This window comes from Amblyomma mixtum, chromosome 4, assembly GCF_055824585.1.
Source record: "Amblyomma mixtum isolate Tamu chromosome 4, ASM5582458v1, whole genome shotgun sequence".
Lineage (NCBI taxonomy): Eukaryota > Metazoa > Arthropoda > Arachnida > Ixodida > Ixodidae > Amblyomma > Amblyomma mixtum.
The window spans coordinates 137,296,354-137,315,070 of record NC_143015.1 but is presented as its reverse complement, the minus strand read 5'-3'; the positions used below and the strand labels follow the sequence as shown (position 1 = coordinate 137,315,070).

The following is an 18,717-nucleotide window of genomic DNA, read 5'->3' as shown; positions in this document are numbered from 1 at the left end:
GATAAAAAAGAATGCAAACGAGGAAAAAATGACAGATAACAAGGCAGGGACAAGTAAAAAAAGACGACATATACAGGCTCCTAAATAAATAAAAACTAAACGAAAGAAAAGAGGCACCACTACTGAGGCGTGTTGGAACCCAGGATAATTTATGCAAGAGCCTTACTTTGAATCCAGCTTGTGCTGCTGAGGTATCCAGGTGGAGATGAGGAGACCCGCCTTGAAAAACGTAATACCATTCTCCACTCCATCTTTTTGAACAAATTCACTTGTTCTTTCATTCGTGCCACTACTGCCTGAACCCTTGCTGTTGCCATGGGAGGCGTACTTTTCAGTCGCAAGGGGCAGGAGTAACGCATTGGGAGGTTGCCATTTCCAGATATCTGCTATTTACGCAACTAACGCTCTCCTTAGAAGCCCCTGAAAACCAGCAGGTGTGTCGCCGTCCATGTCGGCTGTACTGCACGAATTCGAAATGGCACTTAAACGTGTGTTTTCACTCTTTATCTGGGCTATGAAAACCTCACCGTAGAATCTTGAGGTACCGCTCACACAACAGACGCAATCACGCCTCGAAATATAGGATTGGAAAACCTTAGATTTGGCATGAAGAAAATGATTGCTAGAAACTTCGTTGACAATTTCACAGCGTTGCCTTATAGGATTGATGCTTAAATTACTCGCTGTATTCGGTACATTAGAGCAAACACACCGCACAGCATTCAAGGTCGCAAATTCCTCCTGGAACTTCTGAAAGGAAAATCGGGCTCCAAGATAGGCGCCGTGGTTCGAGCCGGCCGCGGCATGTTAGGCAGTTCTTTAGAAAAGAATGGTGCAGTAATAATGTGATATGATATTCCTTAACATCTTTCGATAATTTCTGAAGGCTGAAGAGCGATGCCATAGAACATGTTTCGGCAATGTTTCTGAGGGCTTTGTGAACGTTTACAGCAATCTGTTTGAAGGGAAGGAAGCTAAATTTAAGCTAGTATAAGAATAGGCTTATTCTAGCAGTTAAGTTTTTCGTATTTTGCAATAATTCTCTCATGAATTGGCTTCTGTATTTTCCCCTTTTTTTACTCTTGTTCACTTTGCCTTTAAAGCCGAGAGCGAGTGGTATTGCTTGCTGCCAGCGATAGTGAAGTAACTTGCTGCAGTTGGTAGCCACGAGGGAAAAAATAATGAATCAGAAAATGAACTTTTAGATCATGAGCACCAGGCTTCAGTTTTGCTCGTCTGAAATAAAAAGTATTTATCCGATAAGTTCACATTATCGGTAGAAGGGCCAGAACAATCGACAACGATAACGATTTGGAGGTTGAAGGACACATTTACATGGGCGAGAAGACAGTCTACTCGTCCAGTGTCTTTTTGTGCGGTATCGGGGTTTTAATGGCGGCAAAATCATTGGTGGAGGGACTTCCGATGTTATTCGAAATAGAAGGCTGAAATAGTTTTTGGCACACTTTACCTCCGCAAGGTCTCAAAAAGCAAAGTGGACATTTCCAGGGAAGTAATCATGGATGTCAACACTGCTCACTGGCACTGGCAATACTTAGAAAAGAATATGGGAGATGCGCATAGCACGACGAGTGTTTGGAAATCCAAGGCTTGGGCGCGCAGTATTTTTCTGCACGCGCCAAAATACAACCCCGTTTTCTGTAAGCAGGGCTGACAAAACCAGTTGTTCTTAAGGGCGAAAAGATAAGCGTCGTTGAACACGGCAGGGCGCAAGTAAAGCGACCACATGAAGTACCGTGTGTCTCGCAGCTCAAGCGGAGAATGGAAAGGCGTTTGAAAAGCGGGCAGACCTGCGGGATGCCATCAAGTATTCCACAAGAAACACCAATCAAAGGCCACCGTTTCAACATTCTACAGTTTTAAGGCGAAAGCCTTTAATGGCTCATGCTCGCGGTGTCCGTCCCTGCGCTGGAATCGTGCCAACTGTGGCCTCTCCTCCGCGCAGCGGCGCAACCTCCTCCCCGCCTTAGCAACCGGCGCGCCGGGGGGGGGGGGGGGCACCTGTGCATAGCAATCGTGACGTCACACAGTAGCGATAGAACGCACGCGTCGGCGATGGCAGCTGCACCGCCGCTCCTTCGCCAGGCGTCTCGTTGCAGTCGAGTGAGTAAGACGCATGGCTCCGAAGCGGCCCAGTGATTCCACGCCAAGCGGTTCGAGGAAGCGGCAGTGGGCTGATCACAAGGCTTTCGCCAAGCACACTTTAAAATTTCTAAAGCTTCTTCGGCAATTTTTATTCTCTCATGTACATTTATAGTGCTTTTACAAATAAAGAAGGTCGACTAGTACTGGCAAGAACAATTAGAGTCGCCTGCTATCCTATCACGAGCATTCTAAAGAAGTTGATCTACTTGAAAGGAAAGGACCTCGCATCTTACACTCGATCTATGTGCTTGCTGCCCTGACGCAGCGACTGAAAGAATTAAACGCGGGACGCTGCTTGAAAAGCATAAATGTCCATTATATATTGCGGACATCAAGCTATTTCCCCTTAGGCGGCTGAGTCGGGGGATTGCCGGTATTGTCTTTGCCCTTCGGGTCGGCTGCTGGCTTCTCAGCCGTAGCCTTGGCAGGGTCCGGCTGAGCCATAGGAGGGCCCTGCTGAGCTTTAGCAGGGTCCGCCTGAGCCCCGGCCTGGCCTGGGTCCAACGTCGGTGCGGGCGACATTGGCGACAGGGGCGACAAAGGAGACGCCATGGATGAATGCTCTCTGGAGAATATGTCCAGTGGGGGCGGGACCTGCGCTCCAGAATTGGTCTGAATTGAAGACAACAAAAATAAGTGCTAAATGTTTGTAATTAAGATCATGACGCAGCAATACTCAAGTAAAACTTGTTGCCGGGCGAGTTGGTGCATAGTTTCTGATAAAAGTTAGCGCAACACAAAAAACAGACACGAGAAAGGAAGACAGGACGACGCGCTTACTGATTACAGCAATACTGATTGTGACAGGAGCCAAAATGTCAGTTGCTCTTGAACTGACCTGACTTAGACTGGTGCATTATGTTCCGGAGACCAGGCCTCTAGGCCACGTCAGAAATTATTTCCAGACGTTTAGGATGTGATATTTAGGCTCCCAGAAAATGAGTGAAATGTCTTTTGCGCCGTTTCGAACAATTACCTGTGTGCTGAGAAAAAACCCGTATAAAAAATCCAAAATCTCCGTACCACACGGGAAAAGCAGACACTCCCCTTTGATGAAATCCCGGCATGAAATCTGTTGGTGTCATTTTGACATGTGCGAACAAGTACCCAATACTGCTCTGCCTGGTGTTTGAAAGCGTGTGAATACAGATGATAGTTTTAACTGCCACATTAGAACGGCCTCGAATAGACCCCCACGTTTTTTAGAGATCCTCAGATAAACGGGAAAAAATGCAACCTTGCCCATACATCACAAGGTGCCGGCCGATATTCTAAATCTTGCCGAGAAGCAGAATTTTTTGGAATAGATTTCTGTCAAGGGCTGCCGCGCCTGAGATAGCGTTCTCCAATGTATTGGGCAAGGTTTCTATTGCTGTCTCATGAGCCAACAGCTTTCACGGCCTCTGCAAAACAGCGCCCCCTATCATGGCTATTATTATCCCGCGAACATCTGCTCACAAAGGTATTGAAGTCGAGAAGGCAAGGAAATCTCTTTGCAAAAAAAATTTGTGAATCAAAGCCGACCAAGTCTATTATTACATTCTTACAGTATATAAATATCAATACGCTTTACATAAATACAAGTCCAAAGCCATGTTTACCGTATTCTCCTCGCAGAGGACTCTGAATGACACCTGCCATAAGAACACACTACAGCCGGGGTCATAAAGACAACCAGGTGCCTTTTTTTGCGGAATCGTGTTGACGGATTCGTCGATTTTAACAAATCAGTCACCAAGCAATTTTTTAGAGCCCCATTTCTCAAACATGGTATTGCATTTGTATAATTTGCATTGTTCATTCCGCTTTGTTGTATTTGAAATTGTGTATTCTTTTTGTACAATTAATGACATTGCTACCATGTACCGGCTAGTTAAAATATCACCTATACTAGTATTTTGATGTATTGAATATGTTTATTTATTGTCTGATGTTTGGTGATTGCAAAGCAATTAGCAATGCTGTTCTAATCTCGGCTCATATAATTGTTATCCTCTGCGACTGAAATTTCTTGTGACCACTTTTCTGTCTTTACGATTCATATTTATATTTTGAAGCGCTTTTATCAAAAGCACAACTAACTTGTCCATTTACCTGCTCGCTTAACGAACAGCCGACGGCCGCGAAGATTCTAAAGTCAGTTGGGATACAAATACCTTGAATGCTTCAGCCAAACTGTCATTAATACCCTATTATGCCTCAAAAGACGTTAGAGATCAATGCAGCGACCGGCTTTGGGAGAATGGGAAAACACTGATGCTTCTTCCTTCACAGTCGTAGCCTCCCTTTGCTTCACTTTAGACTGCCTTTTTTTTTGCCTCCTTTTCTCTCTTTTGACTGTATGCCTCTCTTTTTTTTAGTTCTTCCAATTTTGACGTCTACCGCTATTTTCACGTCCTTGCACTATATGCACGTCCGGGGCTATTTTGACGTGTAAATGATCTTTGGCCTGTGATTAACTGATTACTCCAGATCAGTCAAATTTGGTGTACTACGACATTTTGTGGTCATCTGTCACGTGGACACTTTTTTTCCCGCAATTTTGACGTCTAGCACTGTTTTCACGTCCTCGCACTATATCGTTGTCCGATACTATTTCGACGTCTAAGGGACATTTTTGGCTCGAATTATTTACTAATTACTCCACATTGGCAAAATTTTGACGTGCATCATCCTCACATCATCCTTTATCACACAGACGCATTCTTTTTCGCTTAACTCTTAGACGAACGGAAAATCGCTGCCGACACGTTTTGCAGACACGAAATCGTCGACATAGCAAAGTAAATAAAGAGCTCTTAAACACGGTTTTTAGGCTTCTCACCTTGGGCTTTCCGTGCACGAAGCGCGTGAGGCGGCTGGAGCGCTCGGATGACTTTGAGGAGTTCGAGATCTTGGAGTCCTTCCTGATGAGAAGCGCGGGAGCCAGAGGTGGGCTCGCCACTGACTCCGTGCCAGACGTGCCCTGTGGCATTGTGGAGAAAGCAGAAAGCTGGCCACTCCAAAACACTGCAAAACATCGCTTCTTGGGAGGGCTTGGTCAAGAAGGAATTGTGAGGCGGTGGTGTGATATTTTTATTACAACAGCCTTTAAGTTAGGCGTTCAATAGGTCCTGGGCCAAGGCAACGAGGGCGCGGTGCAGTTTTAGATCCAGGGAGGCGAGCCAGATGGGCCACGGTGGGGGTGGGGGGAAAGGATAGGCGGGGGACTGGAAGGCTGCGTGGCACTGTGTAAGGCAGTGTTCTATGTCTGCATATGTGTGTGTACAGTTTGGGCACTGAGGTGTGGAAGTGTACCGGTACAGGTAAAGTTTGGCTGTTGCATGTAGGAGATTAAACTGTATTCGGCCAAGACTGCGAGCTTCAGGGATCGATAAGGATGGATGTGCCTAGTTACGATGGAAGAAGGCGCCAACACCAGCGCTGAGTTGCCCGTTGTTTTATTTGCAGCAACGCCCTACATTACAGTTCCCTCTTAACGCTGCCTGCTTGTGCTAACTCCAGAATTATATGTACCCATGAACCCTTCTTAATTGCTTGTTAGCTTTTATTTTAATAAGACCGGTGTGGCTGTCTTGGCCCTCGTGCGTAGTTGCTTTAAATTTTACCGAGCTGAGTCGAAGCCCTTGGTATTGTTCACTGAAAACCAGTGATGACGAAAGATGAAGCAGAGAATGTGCGAAATGCTTGCAAAATATCCACCTACTCACCTTCCGCCTTGGCTCGCCTTCATAAAGGATTGGCGTATGTTTACACAACTTGAGGTTGGGTGTTAAAATTTCGACTAAGGTCGCATTTTGATGGAAGCGAACAGCTAAAATATCTATATGCTGAGTATTATAAAAATCACTGTACCTGAGACAGAGAGAACTGAATCACGCGTCCCGGATAGTAGGGCAGATAGACGGACCATAAGGAAGAAGTTTACGCACGGGCAGTTTATACCTTTGTCTAGAATGAAAGACGGAAAATGGCTCCACTTATTAGGGTCACACGGAGAGACTCTGATACCCACCGCGGAAGGGGCGCCAGAAGCAGCAGCGTCGGGAGCCGTGGTGGCGGCAGCGTCGTGCTGTTTCTTGCCGCTGGATCGCGATGATAGTTTGGAAGAGGTGGAGCCCCGGCGCTTTGACTTCGACTTGGATTTGATCTTGCTGCCGTGCTTGCTCCCGCCTTGTGAGGTGTTATCCATTGGCTCTAGATCTTCGTCCAACTGGTCAAGATGTCAGAGGTGCGGGGGGATACAGCGGTGCAACGTCGCTACTTTAAAACGAAAAACAAAAACAAAACAACAATGAAAACTGCGAACAAACAAATAACTTCAAAGCGTTGATGCAGAAAGCGATGTGAAATTTGAAGGCTGCAGCGCGTGATTTTATTGCCGTGAGTGGCGCTTGGGGGGCAAGTAATGAGAGTGCAGCATGTGCAACCTAGGTTGAGTATGTGGAAGCAGTAGCCTCTGTTGAGGAGTAGGAAAAGCAAAAGCAATGTGGTTAAAGTTTACCGCACACCTTCATCTCCCATGGGGCTGTTAGGCAAAAGGCGACGCAGCAGAGGTTCAGGATATGTTCTCGTTCGATTAATATAATCTGCTGCTGCACTAACGAAGGAAAGCAAATAAACGTATTCCTCCCCCTCCACACGCATACCTCGTTTAAAATGCTGGAATTTATGTACCGTTGAGATTTCGAAGATGGCAGCTTTTGCTTACGCATAATTTCATTTAAAAGCGTAAAGGGTGCATCCCCTATATAAAGTAGCATATCCTTGCTCTCCTCCGATTCCGCGAATTAAAATTTACGGGAAATGAAGTTCCCTCGCGGACGAATTAGACGCTGCCATGTTTTCGCATCTTGATGTTGCTTCTGATGGTTTTGCGCTTGATATGTTACGAATTACGTTATTATTTTATATTGCTCGTACAAAGTATGTTGATTTGTTCTGTTTTTCTTGGCGTGAAAGCAATTTGGTCAAAAGCACTGCTTTTGGTTTTCACAGCGTAAAAGCGTTCCTTAAGTTTAAACGTTGTTCGATTTCTTACCTCCAGGAAAACCTGCCACATTATATATTGAGCATGTGCCCACCGTGTTAGTCTGTTCAGCATTTTTGACAAAACTTTGACAGCAAAGCGGAAATTAATATGGATTTCATTCATGCTCTAGCTCATTTCGATCACTTTGCCTTATTTCATTATTGGATCAAGTAACAAAACCCCTTCAGCTGCCACTCCCAACCTTTTGTCGCAGGGATCAAAGTGTTGGTGAGGAGGATAATAAGGACTAAATGAAAAAACAAAATCCTACATCACATTGCTTCTGTATTTACAAAACGGTAGTGATTCTGTAATTCATGTTTCACTAATGAATGTCACAAGGACCGCTGTCGGCTCAATGCACCTCTAGCAAAAGGAGGTTACGGCGGAGCAGCTTTCGGACTCACCATTACATGACCTTGCAAAATTGGCATGCCAGGAAAAAGGAAGTACAGATCCCGCTGCCGGGGTTCAATTTACGAAGTCTTTGGTTACATACAGCGTTTGTTAAAAGTTTAGAGGCCAAGTGGTTTGCTTATTAACTGTCTAGAGGGACTCCTGCAACATCGTGTAAGCGCTAACCTTCGGAATGAATAAAAATTCACACGGTGCGGCTCAGAAGAAAACTACATTGGCTCTAAACTTTGAAAAACGTTGTATATCTGTTTATTTACTTGCGAGCGAATTCATCGATATTCACGGACATGACTGAGCTAAGTCGTTGTTGCTGCCTAGAGTGCCCGACACTTGACAAACTACGGGTAGCCGACCACTTCTAACGAAGAATATTTTGTGAACATGACGCGGAATCCACACATCTTCTCATGAAAAAGGACTACACCACCCATTAGCGTAGGAGGCCTTAACAATTATGATTACCGGCTGAATGATAGGTACGCCACGAGAGCCACTGAAAAAAAAGTTTAGTAACGCATACAAGTACAGTAGCAATGACGTCCTAGGCCAAATGCTGAGATACGCCTTGGTGTCGTTACTCATGGTTCTCTACCTTCAGTTTCTGAGGAGCGGCGCCCACGACTGGCATGTGGCGTGTTTTTCGCGCTCCGAGGAACACAGGGCTAGACTGGCTTTGATACAGCGGCGTTGCAAGCTCTGCATTCGTGATAAAGTTGGTAGAACGGCTAGTGTTACATGAGAACAGAAAACTGGGCAAGTTGGAACGGATTCATCTAAAAGCAGCGCGAAACACAGGACGTAGCGCTCGTGTCGTCTCCCGTTTCTTCCACTATGTCCTGTGTTTCGCGCTGCTTTTACATGAAGTAGTGTTACATGCTTGTGGGCCATAAGCTGCCTCCTGATCTCCAGATGCGAAACCTTGCCTCATATATCTGTTATGTAACGGCACATGAGAAATTACCTCCAAGCTACAACCGTAAACTTCAGTGGCCTGTTAGAAAGAAAATATTTGAAATTTTTTCCATCTGCTTCTTTTCACTTGCAGCAGGCATAAGCTCTCAATTTTCGTGGAGGGCACTCGGTTAGGCAGTGCGCAAAATCCTTGAAATTATGGGGGTCAGCCTTTCACTGTTAGAGAAATGAGCAAGAAGTACATACGCACGGAGTCTTGCATTGAGGCAAAAGATTTGGTAGCCTTTTAAGAGAATGAGAGTCCCAGGTGGTAGAAATTTCCGGAGCCCTTCACTACGGCGTCCCTCAAAGCCTGAGTTGCTTTGGGGACGTTAAACCCCACTAAACCAATAAACCAACCAACCTATCCCTCTCCGCTAGCTGAACACACGGCCTAGGAATACTGCCAAAAATACTAGAAATAACGGACGATGCCAGTTGGCATATTTAAAAGAGCGCGTCCAGCCCTCTACTCTATGACTCATTCGGAGTCCTACGGCATAGACCCGAGGCCATCACGAAGTCCTTTCTTACGAGAGGATAGCTCACCTTGAACGGGTCAGCTCTCTGGGAAAAGCTTCTTCTTTCACGCTGGCGACGTGCAGACCAAGAAGACGGATTGTTAAAATTTGCGCTTGGCATAATGAATGTCCGGGTAGGTAAGTGAGGAAATTCATTTTGAAAAAAGGGGTGACTGAAAATCATTATTAAATTTTACCTTTCATGCTAGAGAAAGGAATTTTACTGTTGACGTGAGATAAATTATGTAAGCTCACCCGGCTACGTTTAACGGAATTCGGAATATTGGCCTACTCATCTCACTTTGCCACTATGCGGCGCATGCAAATAAAATACAAAAAAAGCTTTCATCTCAACCTTTGCTCGGCGCATGAGATGGCTGGTGATCTCCTGTAAAACTGATAATGAATAGCCAGCCCTGGCTACTACGCTATGGGTTATGAATGTGCGGCTTAATACTGTAGTGGCCGCACATTTAAAATTATGACGCGTTTGATTTACACAGACCGGGTTCAGCGAAAACTAGTTCTTAAACGCTTGGGACTACGTTGCTCCCCAATATGTGTGTTGCTACCGCTTGCTCGTGGCCTCTGGCCAGCGGTAAAGACTGTCAATGAATTGTATTCTAGAAACTGAAAACCGTAGAAATTGCACTTGCTCCCGTCTGCTGCAGTTCCTTCAGCAGAACTGAAGGAATTACAGTTGGCAGAAGTAGTCGCATTTTTTTCTTTGCCAGTTTGACATCTATCAGGATTGGGGAGCTGGTTTATTGGCTTAATATATTTGCAGCAATGTAATATTTTTGAAGCAGTGTAAATGCATATAAATTCTCGTTTTCTCATGGGAAGCGGTCTGTATACGATGTTTTGTCCTTTTTCATTACTTATTCAAATGTCTTTGCTTAGTCTACAAAGGATGCATCACGAGGCTTGGAAATTTTGAAGAACAGTTTATTACACTTTGCACGCATGCTTTTCTGATTCCAATTTTCGAGCAGCCCTTTGGCGCCCGTTCGTACGTTTCGTGGCGTCGCCGTTGTCCCTCGTAACCAGCTCCGCAGCCGGGGGAGTGCGCTGCTCTAGCTGCGCGCACTCATGGCACCATAGAGTTTCTTACTATTACCTAGAGGGAAAGCTGGCGGCGCTGCACTTCAGCCACCATGGACGCTCAAAGCATCATGGGGCGGTGAGCTATTTGTTGCGGCACTGTCGTAATTTTTCGGGAACATGGAGTGGCACTACTAAGACGGTTCATTCCGAAAACGCTGTTCGTGCGTGCGCAGACGACTTTCGCGCGAACGCAGTGTGCAAAAACCATAGTAATGAAAACGCGACGACACACGACGCCAATAAAAGGTTTTACTTTTCTGAAATGCCATTAAAAACCTCTTATAGTGTTTAAGCAACAACATTTTTTTTTAAACATATTTACTTTTAAAAGTGCGCCTGTTAATTACGAAATATTAGTTTTTGTAGTGTTCATTACTGGGCCAATAGGAGAGCTAGCCATCCCTTATTTTGGGCGAACTTTGCACTTAAATGCTTTTCTGCTCGTTTGTTGCAATTTACAGACAGGATATTGAATGATAGGACATTCTTGATTATCGAACAGCTTTATTTTTGCATTATTTTTGGCCAAAAGTTGTAGTCCTGCAGTCGGTAGCTCACCGCCCCATGATGCTTTGAGCGCCCATGGTGGCTGAAGTGGTCTCGAGGGGTCTCCATGCAAACTCCCATAGATGGGGTGCCAGATTTCCCTCTAGGTAATAGTAAGAAACTCTATGCCTGGCACCATCTCCCGCGACCTCCCGATAATTTAATTGCTCTCTTCGATCTTCCTCCAATACCACCCCTGTGCGGCGGCAATCAGAGCGCCGGATCGGTGGTGGCGGATCTCCATATGTGCACCGCCCGGGCCGAAACGCATAGCCGCAGCGTTCGCCACTGCCAACCACCTGCCTATATCCATAGTTCAGTCTCTGCCAGTTCTTTCTGAGCCATGAGCGAGGCAACCGGTGGAAGTCCCTAGACTGCCGCTGCTGCTAAACGAGCTGCCAGAGCAGAGGCCCAGCGCCGTCGTCGCCAGAATCCAGAGGTGCGTGCCGCCGAAGCAGAAGCTTACCATAACCGCCGTCGAATTGTTTGCCTCAGTCTATCGAAAAGCTGAAACAGCTGATGAACTGCGCTCAAATTTCGCATTAACAAGTAACGTAATCGTCGAACATTTTTTTGATGGTGGGAGCAAAAAGGTTCCTGGTGCACTTATCGCTTATAGCTTGACTGGCGCACGTTAGATGGGCTCCTGGTTGAATACCGTATGCTAACTTTTTAGGTGCCACTGAGGCTGTTCTTAAAATAAATACTTGAGCTACGCGGTTGGCACAACGAATAGATCATTGTTCATCATTATTCGTCGCGTAATAACGCTGTTGATGGCATAAAGTTTTCATTCAGTTTGTAAGGCAATGTATAGAGGCAATATTCAATTAAACTAATTTTATGCAAGTTATGTATTGGATGCCTCCACCGGCATTTCAGTCCTTAATTTTTTTGATGGCGTTTCTGTTAGATAACTCTTCCATTCTTCTGTTTTAAAATATAAATGGATAAAATTATTTCATCCAATAATTTTTTACGGGTGCTATTGTCATATTTCAGAAAATTTGTCAATAATAAATGAACAGAGTTTGCGACAGAGGTGCGGTTTTCTCACCGCTCGCACAAGCTAACTTGCGAGCACTGTATGCTTCATGCAAAGAGTAAAATGGGAACTTTTCTCTGCTTTGAAGTGTGCACTACGTTGAAAAATTTCACTTGCGTTGAGTTCACTCCAGGCTGAAAGTTGGTAAGCTCGCACTATTCCCCTGTTTTCTTTTGTAATCGCTGCTTTTTTTTGCCAGCAATAAAAGTACTAGAAGGCTACGAAATTTACAGCGCTTAGTTTTGTTTTTCGGGGTAGGTAGCGAACAGACTTATGGGTATAGATTATGGTGCGACAGATTTGTTGTTGTTATTGTAGCCTTTGACAGAATGGCACATACCCACACTGGGGGATCGGCCAAGAATCGGAAGGTAAAGGTTGGTATCCACCTGTACCTAGTAAAGGCAAAAGAAAAGTACACGGGAGGTTTATGCCATGCAATCTTTTGTCTTCTTCGTTTCCTTGCAGACCGTAGTGCTAATCTTTAAGGGTGTCACATATACACGGGTGGTGTGCCTAACGTGACACCGCCAGAGCATACAAGAATAACTTTGCTGCTCTCACATTAAATACCGTCGAGTTTTCGTGACAAGCTCAGGGGTAATCTAACTACCAATTGCCACAGGGGAGTCGTCTTTTAGAGCCCAAATTTTGTCGGTCGCGAGGAAGAGATTGGTTCGCCGTGAAAAGTTCACAAAACAGCAAACTTTATGCACCAGATCGGTGATACGGAGGTATTTCAATGCAGCCTTAAGAACACGTTCGAGTGTACTGCAGACGCAAGGAAGTTACTACTTGTCAGAGGCTGCTATAGGAGAGATTTTACAACAACAGAGCACTACTTCATGAGAACGGCAAACAAAAAAATACAATTTAACACACCAGGCACTGGAGAGAGCCCTAAGACCTGAGAATTACGGCAGTGGCCATCCCGAAGGATGGCGCAAGGTCCCTCGCATGTACAGTCTTTGTCAAAAGTAACCAGGCTCCATGGTTCGCTTCCCATTCGTATAACAGAGCCCTCACGGCTTCCCTGAATATCGAAAAGTTCTTTAAAGGTGAGAACAGGGGTTCTTCTTACCATACAGAGATTTTAGAGTTTGAGGGCTGGCATGATGGCTTTAATATACGACTGAGAAAAAAAACCTGCAGCCTGTTTACTTTTGACAAAGACTTACGTTGGCTGATCAGCAGCAGTATTCATCGTGAGTCAGGCGGAAGCGCTTTCTTCACCCCAACCGAAATATGCCACAGGCTAGCTGGCGATGATAAGCAACCTCCTCCAGTTAGGGTAGACGCATGGATGTGTGTGGATATAATGGGGGCGTTTATGAGTGGAAACAGCTTAGCGTAGGCGCCGGCACCTAGTGCATGGGCTTGCCAAAGCTCGCAATGCAGCCTCGAAAATACTAAACCCGCAACCTGGCACACTGCCACGCTGTCATTGTCTGGCCACTGATGAACGCCTCGTCCCATTGCGCATTTGAACTGCAGAGAGCCGAAATCTTTTGATGAAGAATCCGTACCCTTTCCAAAGAGTGCACTTATGCACCACCTTGTCAGCCGTTTCAAGGAGCGTGATTTCTTGGGCATGGATGAACGCATAAGGATTTGCGAGAAACCCGCTATAGCATCGAATTTGTCACGCTTGTCTACCGTCGCTAGCCAGTGCTGTCCTGGCTGCGCTACCAGTTTTATGGACAATAAATGCATGTCCCAGTAATTTCTTACTTGTTTTGCTGCTCTGAAGTCTACCATTTCATTTGGCGCTGCATGGATTAAAAAAAAAACTAACGATGGATTTACATAGTTAGGCCAAATGCTAATTCCGTTGTTCGAATTCATTTTTCACGGATGCAAGTTGTTCGGATAGCGATAATGGGCAGCGATGATATACCCTTCTTGGGGTATAAGGACGCACGCACACACGCACGCACGCGCGCACGCACACCTGGCCAGGTTTATCACATCCTGATGGGCAGGCGGGCAGCCTGCCAAAAAGCAAAACAAAAGAAAACAACAGGCAAACAAGAAACTAAGACACAACGTCTAAATACCAGAAATGGTTGTCTAGACCACTTAATACATGGAAGTTCACGCCGCGTGACTTGGGCCACCTTGCCTAAAATGAAGCCTCTTCATAAATGTTCGCAGGTGGCGCCAACGATCTTCTTCTTAGTCGTGGCAAATTCTCGCGCTTTCCACGCTTTGCCTGCAACCTGCCACCAGGCAATAGAGAACAACGGTTTTTGGTAATACCCACTTCTAGTGACATATGCCTGATGCATGACTAACTGCTTCGTATAGGCAGACTAAATTATAGAAGGACGTAAGACACATGCAAATATGAAGGCGGTGCTTCATGATTCGTATCTTGATGAGCGTCTTGACGCGATCGTGTTCCGTTGGTTGAACCTAGAACCATACACTCACCTTTCGTGTTGCAAATATTTCGCTCCGCCTGGAAGGTTTGAGACCGTACTCAGCTAAAGGCTACTACTCCCTGAGGAGTTGCAGTCACTGGACGTGATGGACGAAGATTATGGCCGAAATTAACACTCAGAAAGACGATGGCTAACAATCGGTCTCAGCCGCAGCATTAAGCCGCAGTAATTCCTCCGGTCTGCTGACTGAGAGCTAAGGCAAAACTCTAATTATGCTTCTTACACACATTGTAAAACCTTCGTGGTGGCGGAAGACGCCATGATTCTACCTTCATAAAACAGTAGAATGTCGTCAGTAAGATCAAGCGCAGTGAGTGCATTGCCCCACAGTTCATTAAGTCATATATTTGATAAGGCGCTGCTAAAGTTATACTCCACTTATTTCTCCTTGGAGATTATAAGGCGCCGGTGCTATTCATGAAGCAGTGTGTCAAACTTTGAGCCCCAGTGGTGCAAATTTATCCGGAGCAATTGGCTTCGGCGTCCCTCACATGCCAAATGAGCCGATTCAGGATGTTAAATATAAAAATCTTGTAACGCGAGGAAAATATTTACCTTACATTGTGAGAAATTTCTTGAGAATGCAGAAGAAATTTTGTTTTTCTCATCGCCGTTTAGTTGTCCATTCTCGTAATTTTCTTCACAAGAGATGAGAGCTGAGACACCATTAGAGTGTTCGAAATATGTTTCACTTTATTAAAATTCGTTTCCCTTCTACTAACCGCCTCTCCTCTTACTGGTCATGGTGTTCACCAGTTCAGGAACTGCTGCTGACCGATTCCTCCACCGCTACCGCCACTGAAGCCGCCGCCGCCAGATCCACCACTGCCACCACCGAAGCTGCCACCACTGCTACCTCCGATTCCGCCACCGCTGCCACCACCGCTGATGCCGCCACTTCCAAAGCCACCACTGGAGCCACCGCTTCCGAAGCCACCTCCGCCAGAGCCACCGCTTCCGAAGCCACCGCCACTGGAGCCACCGCTTCCGAAGACACCTCCGCCAGAGCCACCACTTCCGAAGCCACCACCTCCACCTCCCAAGCTGCTCAATAGGCTGCCGCCTCCCGAGATTCCACCCCTACCGCTGAGGCCGCTGAGTCCTCCAGAGCTTTCGAGTCCGCCCAGACCACTGCGGCCTCCTCGTCTCCTAAAGACAATCCTGTACCTGCGTCTGATTGTCGACAGTGATGAACCTCCCGTGCCTCCGAGTCCACCAAAACCGTCGCTTCCTCCACTGCCGCCTCCCAGTCCAGTGAGTCCGATGATACCGCTTCCGCCGCCACCACCTCCTCCTTGTTCTCCTCCACCGCCGATGATCGAACCTAGGCCGCTTCGACCGGTAAGCCCGCCGATTCCACCGATTCCGCCAAGTGCGCCTCCTTGGCCACCTCCGACTCCACCAAATCCACCACTTCCTCCGCCACCGGAGCCGCCGCTAAACAAGCTTAGATCTTCACTTCCGCCGCCTTGTCCGCCGCCGAGTCCGCCGCCGAGTCCGCCACCGAGACCGCCTCCGCCGCCGCCTCCGCCGCCGCTGCCAAAGCCTCCACTTCCACCTCCACCGCTACCAAAGCCGCCGCCTCCGCCGCCGCTGGTAAAGCCTCCACTTCCACCTCCACTGCTACCAAAGCCGCCGCCTCCGCCGCCGCTGCCAAAGCCTCCACTTCCACCTCCACTGCTACCAAAGCCGCCGCCTCCGCCGCCGTTGCCAAAGCCTCCGCCGCCTGTTATAAATACGGGCAAACAGCTGACTACTGAATGCATGTTTTCATTACAACTCTCAACTTGTGCGTGCCTCAATCACCACTATGCGAAGGAAATTCTGACACAAATTACTTACGTACATGTACACTCTGCATTACTTGTACTCTCAGCGGCGCCAAATGGCACTGCATCGTTTCACCCATTGGACGTCTGCCGGCTATACGACTATGCTTCGTTGCGTGACATAACAAGTAGCAGGGAGCTACAACTGAGGTGAGATTCACGGTATGGAATGGAATTGAAAACGTTGGTATTCGCGGGCAGTATCTACACACTAATCCTGTGGCGACTTCACTTACTAACGTCGCGTATCTACGCAAAAATCCTTGCCTACATGTTTAAAATCACAATCAACTTGCAAAATCAGCATGACTGGCCATCCTTATTACCCAGAAAGCCCAGTCGCTACGGTCCTAAATTATATTGATATTTTAATCAGTCCCATCACTCTCCCAGGTTCAACAGCTGTCAGCCACAGTTTCTTTACTGGCTTCGCGTTTTGAGTTGATCACTTAAACTGATGGAACAAAGATTGCAAATCATCCCTTCCAAGAAAGCGAGACGGCGGGCTTTATGCTTACGAGTACCCGAAGACCGCCGCACGCACTCATTGTGTGGAGGCCTAGTGACGATTTCCTCAGCAGTGCCTGAGCAAAGTGGGTTTCTGGCGCTCAATGCGCAAATGACACTCACCATTCAGTCCACTGAGGATTAGCCTTTGCTGCTGCGACGTCGCGCACGCCAGCGACACGGCGAGGACGCATACTCCGAAGAGGCGAGCCATGCTGCCGGTTTGGAAGTGGTTCGGGCTCGTCTGGACTTCGAAGACATCGATGGTTTTATATACGACAGGTTCGCTTACACTCACCCTTCGTAGGGCAAGGCTGACCTACGCAATAACTGGTCAAAAAATAGATCTGGCAAGCATTGTCCAAACGCACAGGCACAGAAAGTATTGTGGGTTTAAGTAGAATGTTGTTTTTTATTAAAGGAAAGTGACGTCTGAGCAGGATGTGCCCAGCTTTACATGCTGCTGCAGAGGACGTCCTCGTTTTCGTCTCGCCTGCGTACAGTTTTGGAATGATTGATAGAGCGGTGAAGAGAGGAGCATTGTCAATGCTTATTTCTCTCTTTCGTTTCGAGCTAGAGCTGGCCCACTTATTTCACAGTGGAGGCCAGCTTATCCTATGTGCCCCGTCAATGACGCAAAACTTTCTTATTGTGTACTTTGGAGCGCAGGAGAGGCTGTAAAACATAACACGCCCGGCACAGAAATGCCGAACTGTGGCGTCTGGCGGTCTGCGCTTCAAGCAACTGAATGAAAACGAAGTAATGGGAATAGAGCCTCGTATCAGTCACCAAAGGCGGCGTAGATTTTTTTTTTGGACAAAGATCTTATGCAAGGATATGTCATAACACGGGCTTTTAAAAGAAGTTTTTGCTCTAGTTGGGCTCTGGAGTAAATCAGCAGTAGATGTACTCGGAGAGCTGCGTCATAATAATGGATAATAGTAATAATTCGGTGAGCCCTCTTATGTTAAGGTGCAAGAAACTGATCTTCCGTGAGGTCTCGTAGACAGTACCAGGGTTCCACACTCTTTTTAAAAAAAAAAAAAAAATTCGCATAAGCAGTGCAGTTATTTCATAACCAAACTGCCCAGAAAAGCTTTTTGAGACGTTGGCCCGTTTCAGTATGGTTCGGCTTTAAATTTCATTTGATGTGACATACTAACTAGACCCCAGAACCACAGTCGCAGGGCAGGAGTTGTTTTGCAGCCTCCTCTTCAACTCGCACAATAACTGATTGAGAAATATTATATTTATTTACGCGCTGTTAATAACATAATGTCACACTGCAGTTCTAGCGTTCCGCGCCTTGTTTTGCAGTTATTCCCCTTAACTACCTCATTCGTAAGTGACGCAAGTGAGCAAGCAAGATTTAAGCGACCAGTTAACGCTTAGGATGGCAGGATCTGCGATGGCAGTCTCGTAATATTTTCTAGAGCTTAAGCTCAATTACCGCAGATGTTTCGGTTTCATATCGTCGGTGTAATCCGTCCCGAAGCACCATTCCTCAGGAAAAAGCAAGACAAATATATACATATGTACAAAGCTGACCGGCTTAGGTATGGCCGCTTTGACTTGGGGAGAAAAATTGTGGAGCAATAATTATTTTGTCGATAAACATGGAGGACGCTTAAGCCTGGCCTTTAAGAGTAGAACGCGATAGCTTTTGCGGGTCGGCGCTTGTCGCCAGCTGCTACCAGCTACCAGCTGCTACCAGGCGGGAGGGGGTGTCGGTACACCGGCTTCTCCGCCTCACGAGCTCCTTAATTGTCTCGCGTTAAAAATGCTATCATACAACAAACAGTACTGTACGTACTTTACTGTGTATTATATATCTACGCACCACGTATGCAGTAGTGCTCATATCTGGTATGACGGAGAGTTGGGCTAATTGAATGGAACCGTACATCATAGCGCTAAACAACGACGAACACGAAGACTGTATTCCTGCATCTATGTATTTAATGTTTCGCGTGAATAAACCTTGAGTTGAACGATAGCGCCTGTCTGGTCCTCGTCCCTTTTGTCTTCGTTGTTTAGCGCTATGATGTATAGTTCTTTTTTGTTGTTGCAGCCATTTCGTGGTCAGTTTCACACTCCGAGTGTATAATTGCGGCCATCCTCCAAGGAAACCTTGAGTCTCCATAGGCGACGT

General features: G+C 46.5%; 2 protein-coding genes across 3 annotated transcripts; both read right to left on the bottom strand.

Annotated features, from left to right (window-relative positions):
- Positions 1 to 2,502: 2,502 nt before the first annotated feature.
- LOC149348387 (uncharacterized) lies at positions 2,503 to 6,358 on the bottom strand. The gene is made up of 3 exons (XM_089541742.1): positions 6,182 to 6,358; positions 4,991 to 5,131; positions 2,503 to 2,778 (listed from the first exon to the last, which is right to left on the bottom strand). The coding sequence occupies exons 1-3, from the start codon at positions 6,356 to 6,358 to the stop codon at positions 2,503 to 2,505; spliced, it is 594 nt and encodes a 197-aa protein (XP_089397868.1).
- An 8,538-nt stretch (positions 6,359 to 14,896) lies between these two features.
- LOC149348386 (uncharacterized) lies at positions 14,897 to 16,808 on the bottom strand. 2 transcript variants are annotated; one of them, XM_089585809.1, is made up of 3 exons: positions 16,689 to 16,808; positions 15,197 to 15,955; positions 14,897 to 15,166 (listed from the first exon to the last, which is right to left on the bottom strand). In XM_089585809.1, the coding sequence occupies exons 1-3, from the start codon at positions 16,777 to 16,779 to the stop codon at positions 14,979 to 14,981; spliced, it is 1,038 nt and encodes a 345-aa protein (XP_089441935.1). In that variant the 5' UTR covers positions 16,780 to 16,808; the 3' UTR covers positions 14,897 to 14,978. The 2 variants fall into 2 exon arrangements, with proteins under 2 accessions (XP_089441935.1, XP_089441934.1); XM_089585808.1 differs by having other exon boundaries at positions 14,897 to 15,955.
- Positions 16,809 to 18,717: the final 1,909 nt, after the last annotated feature.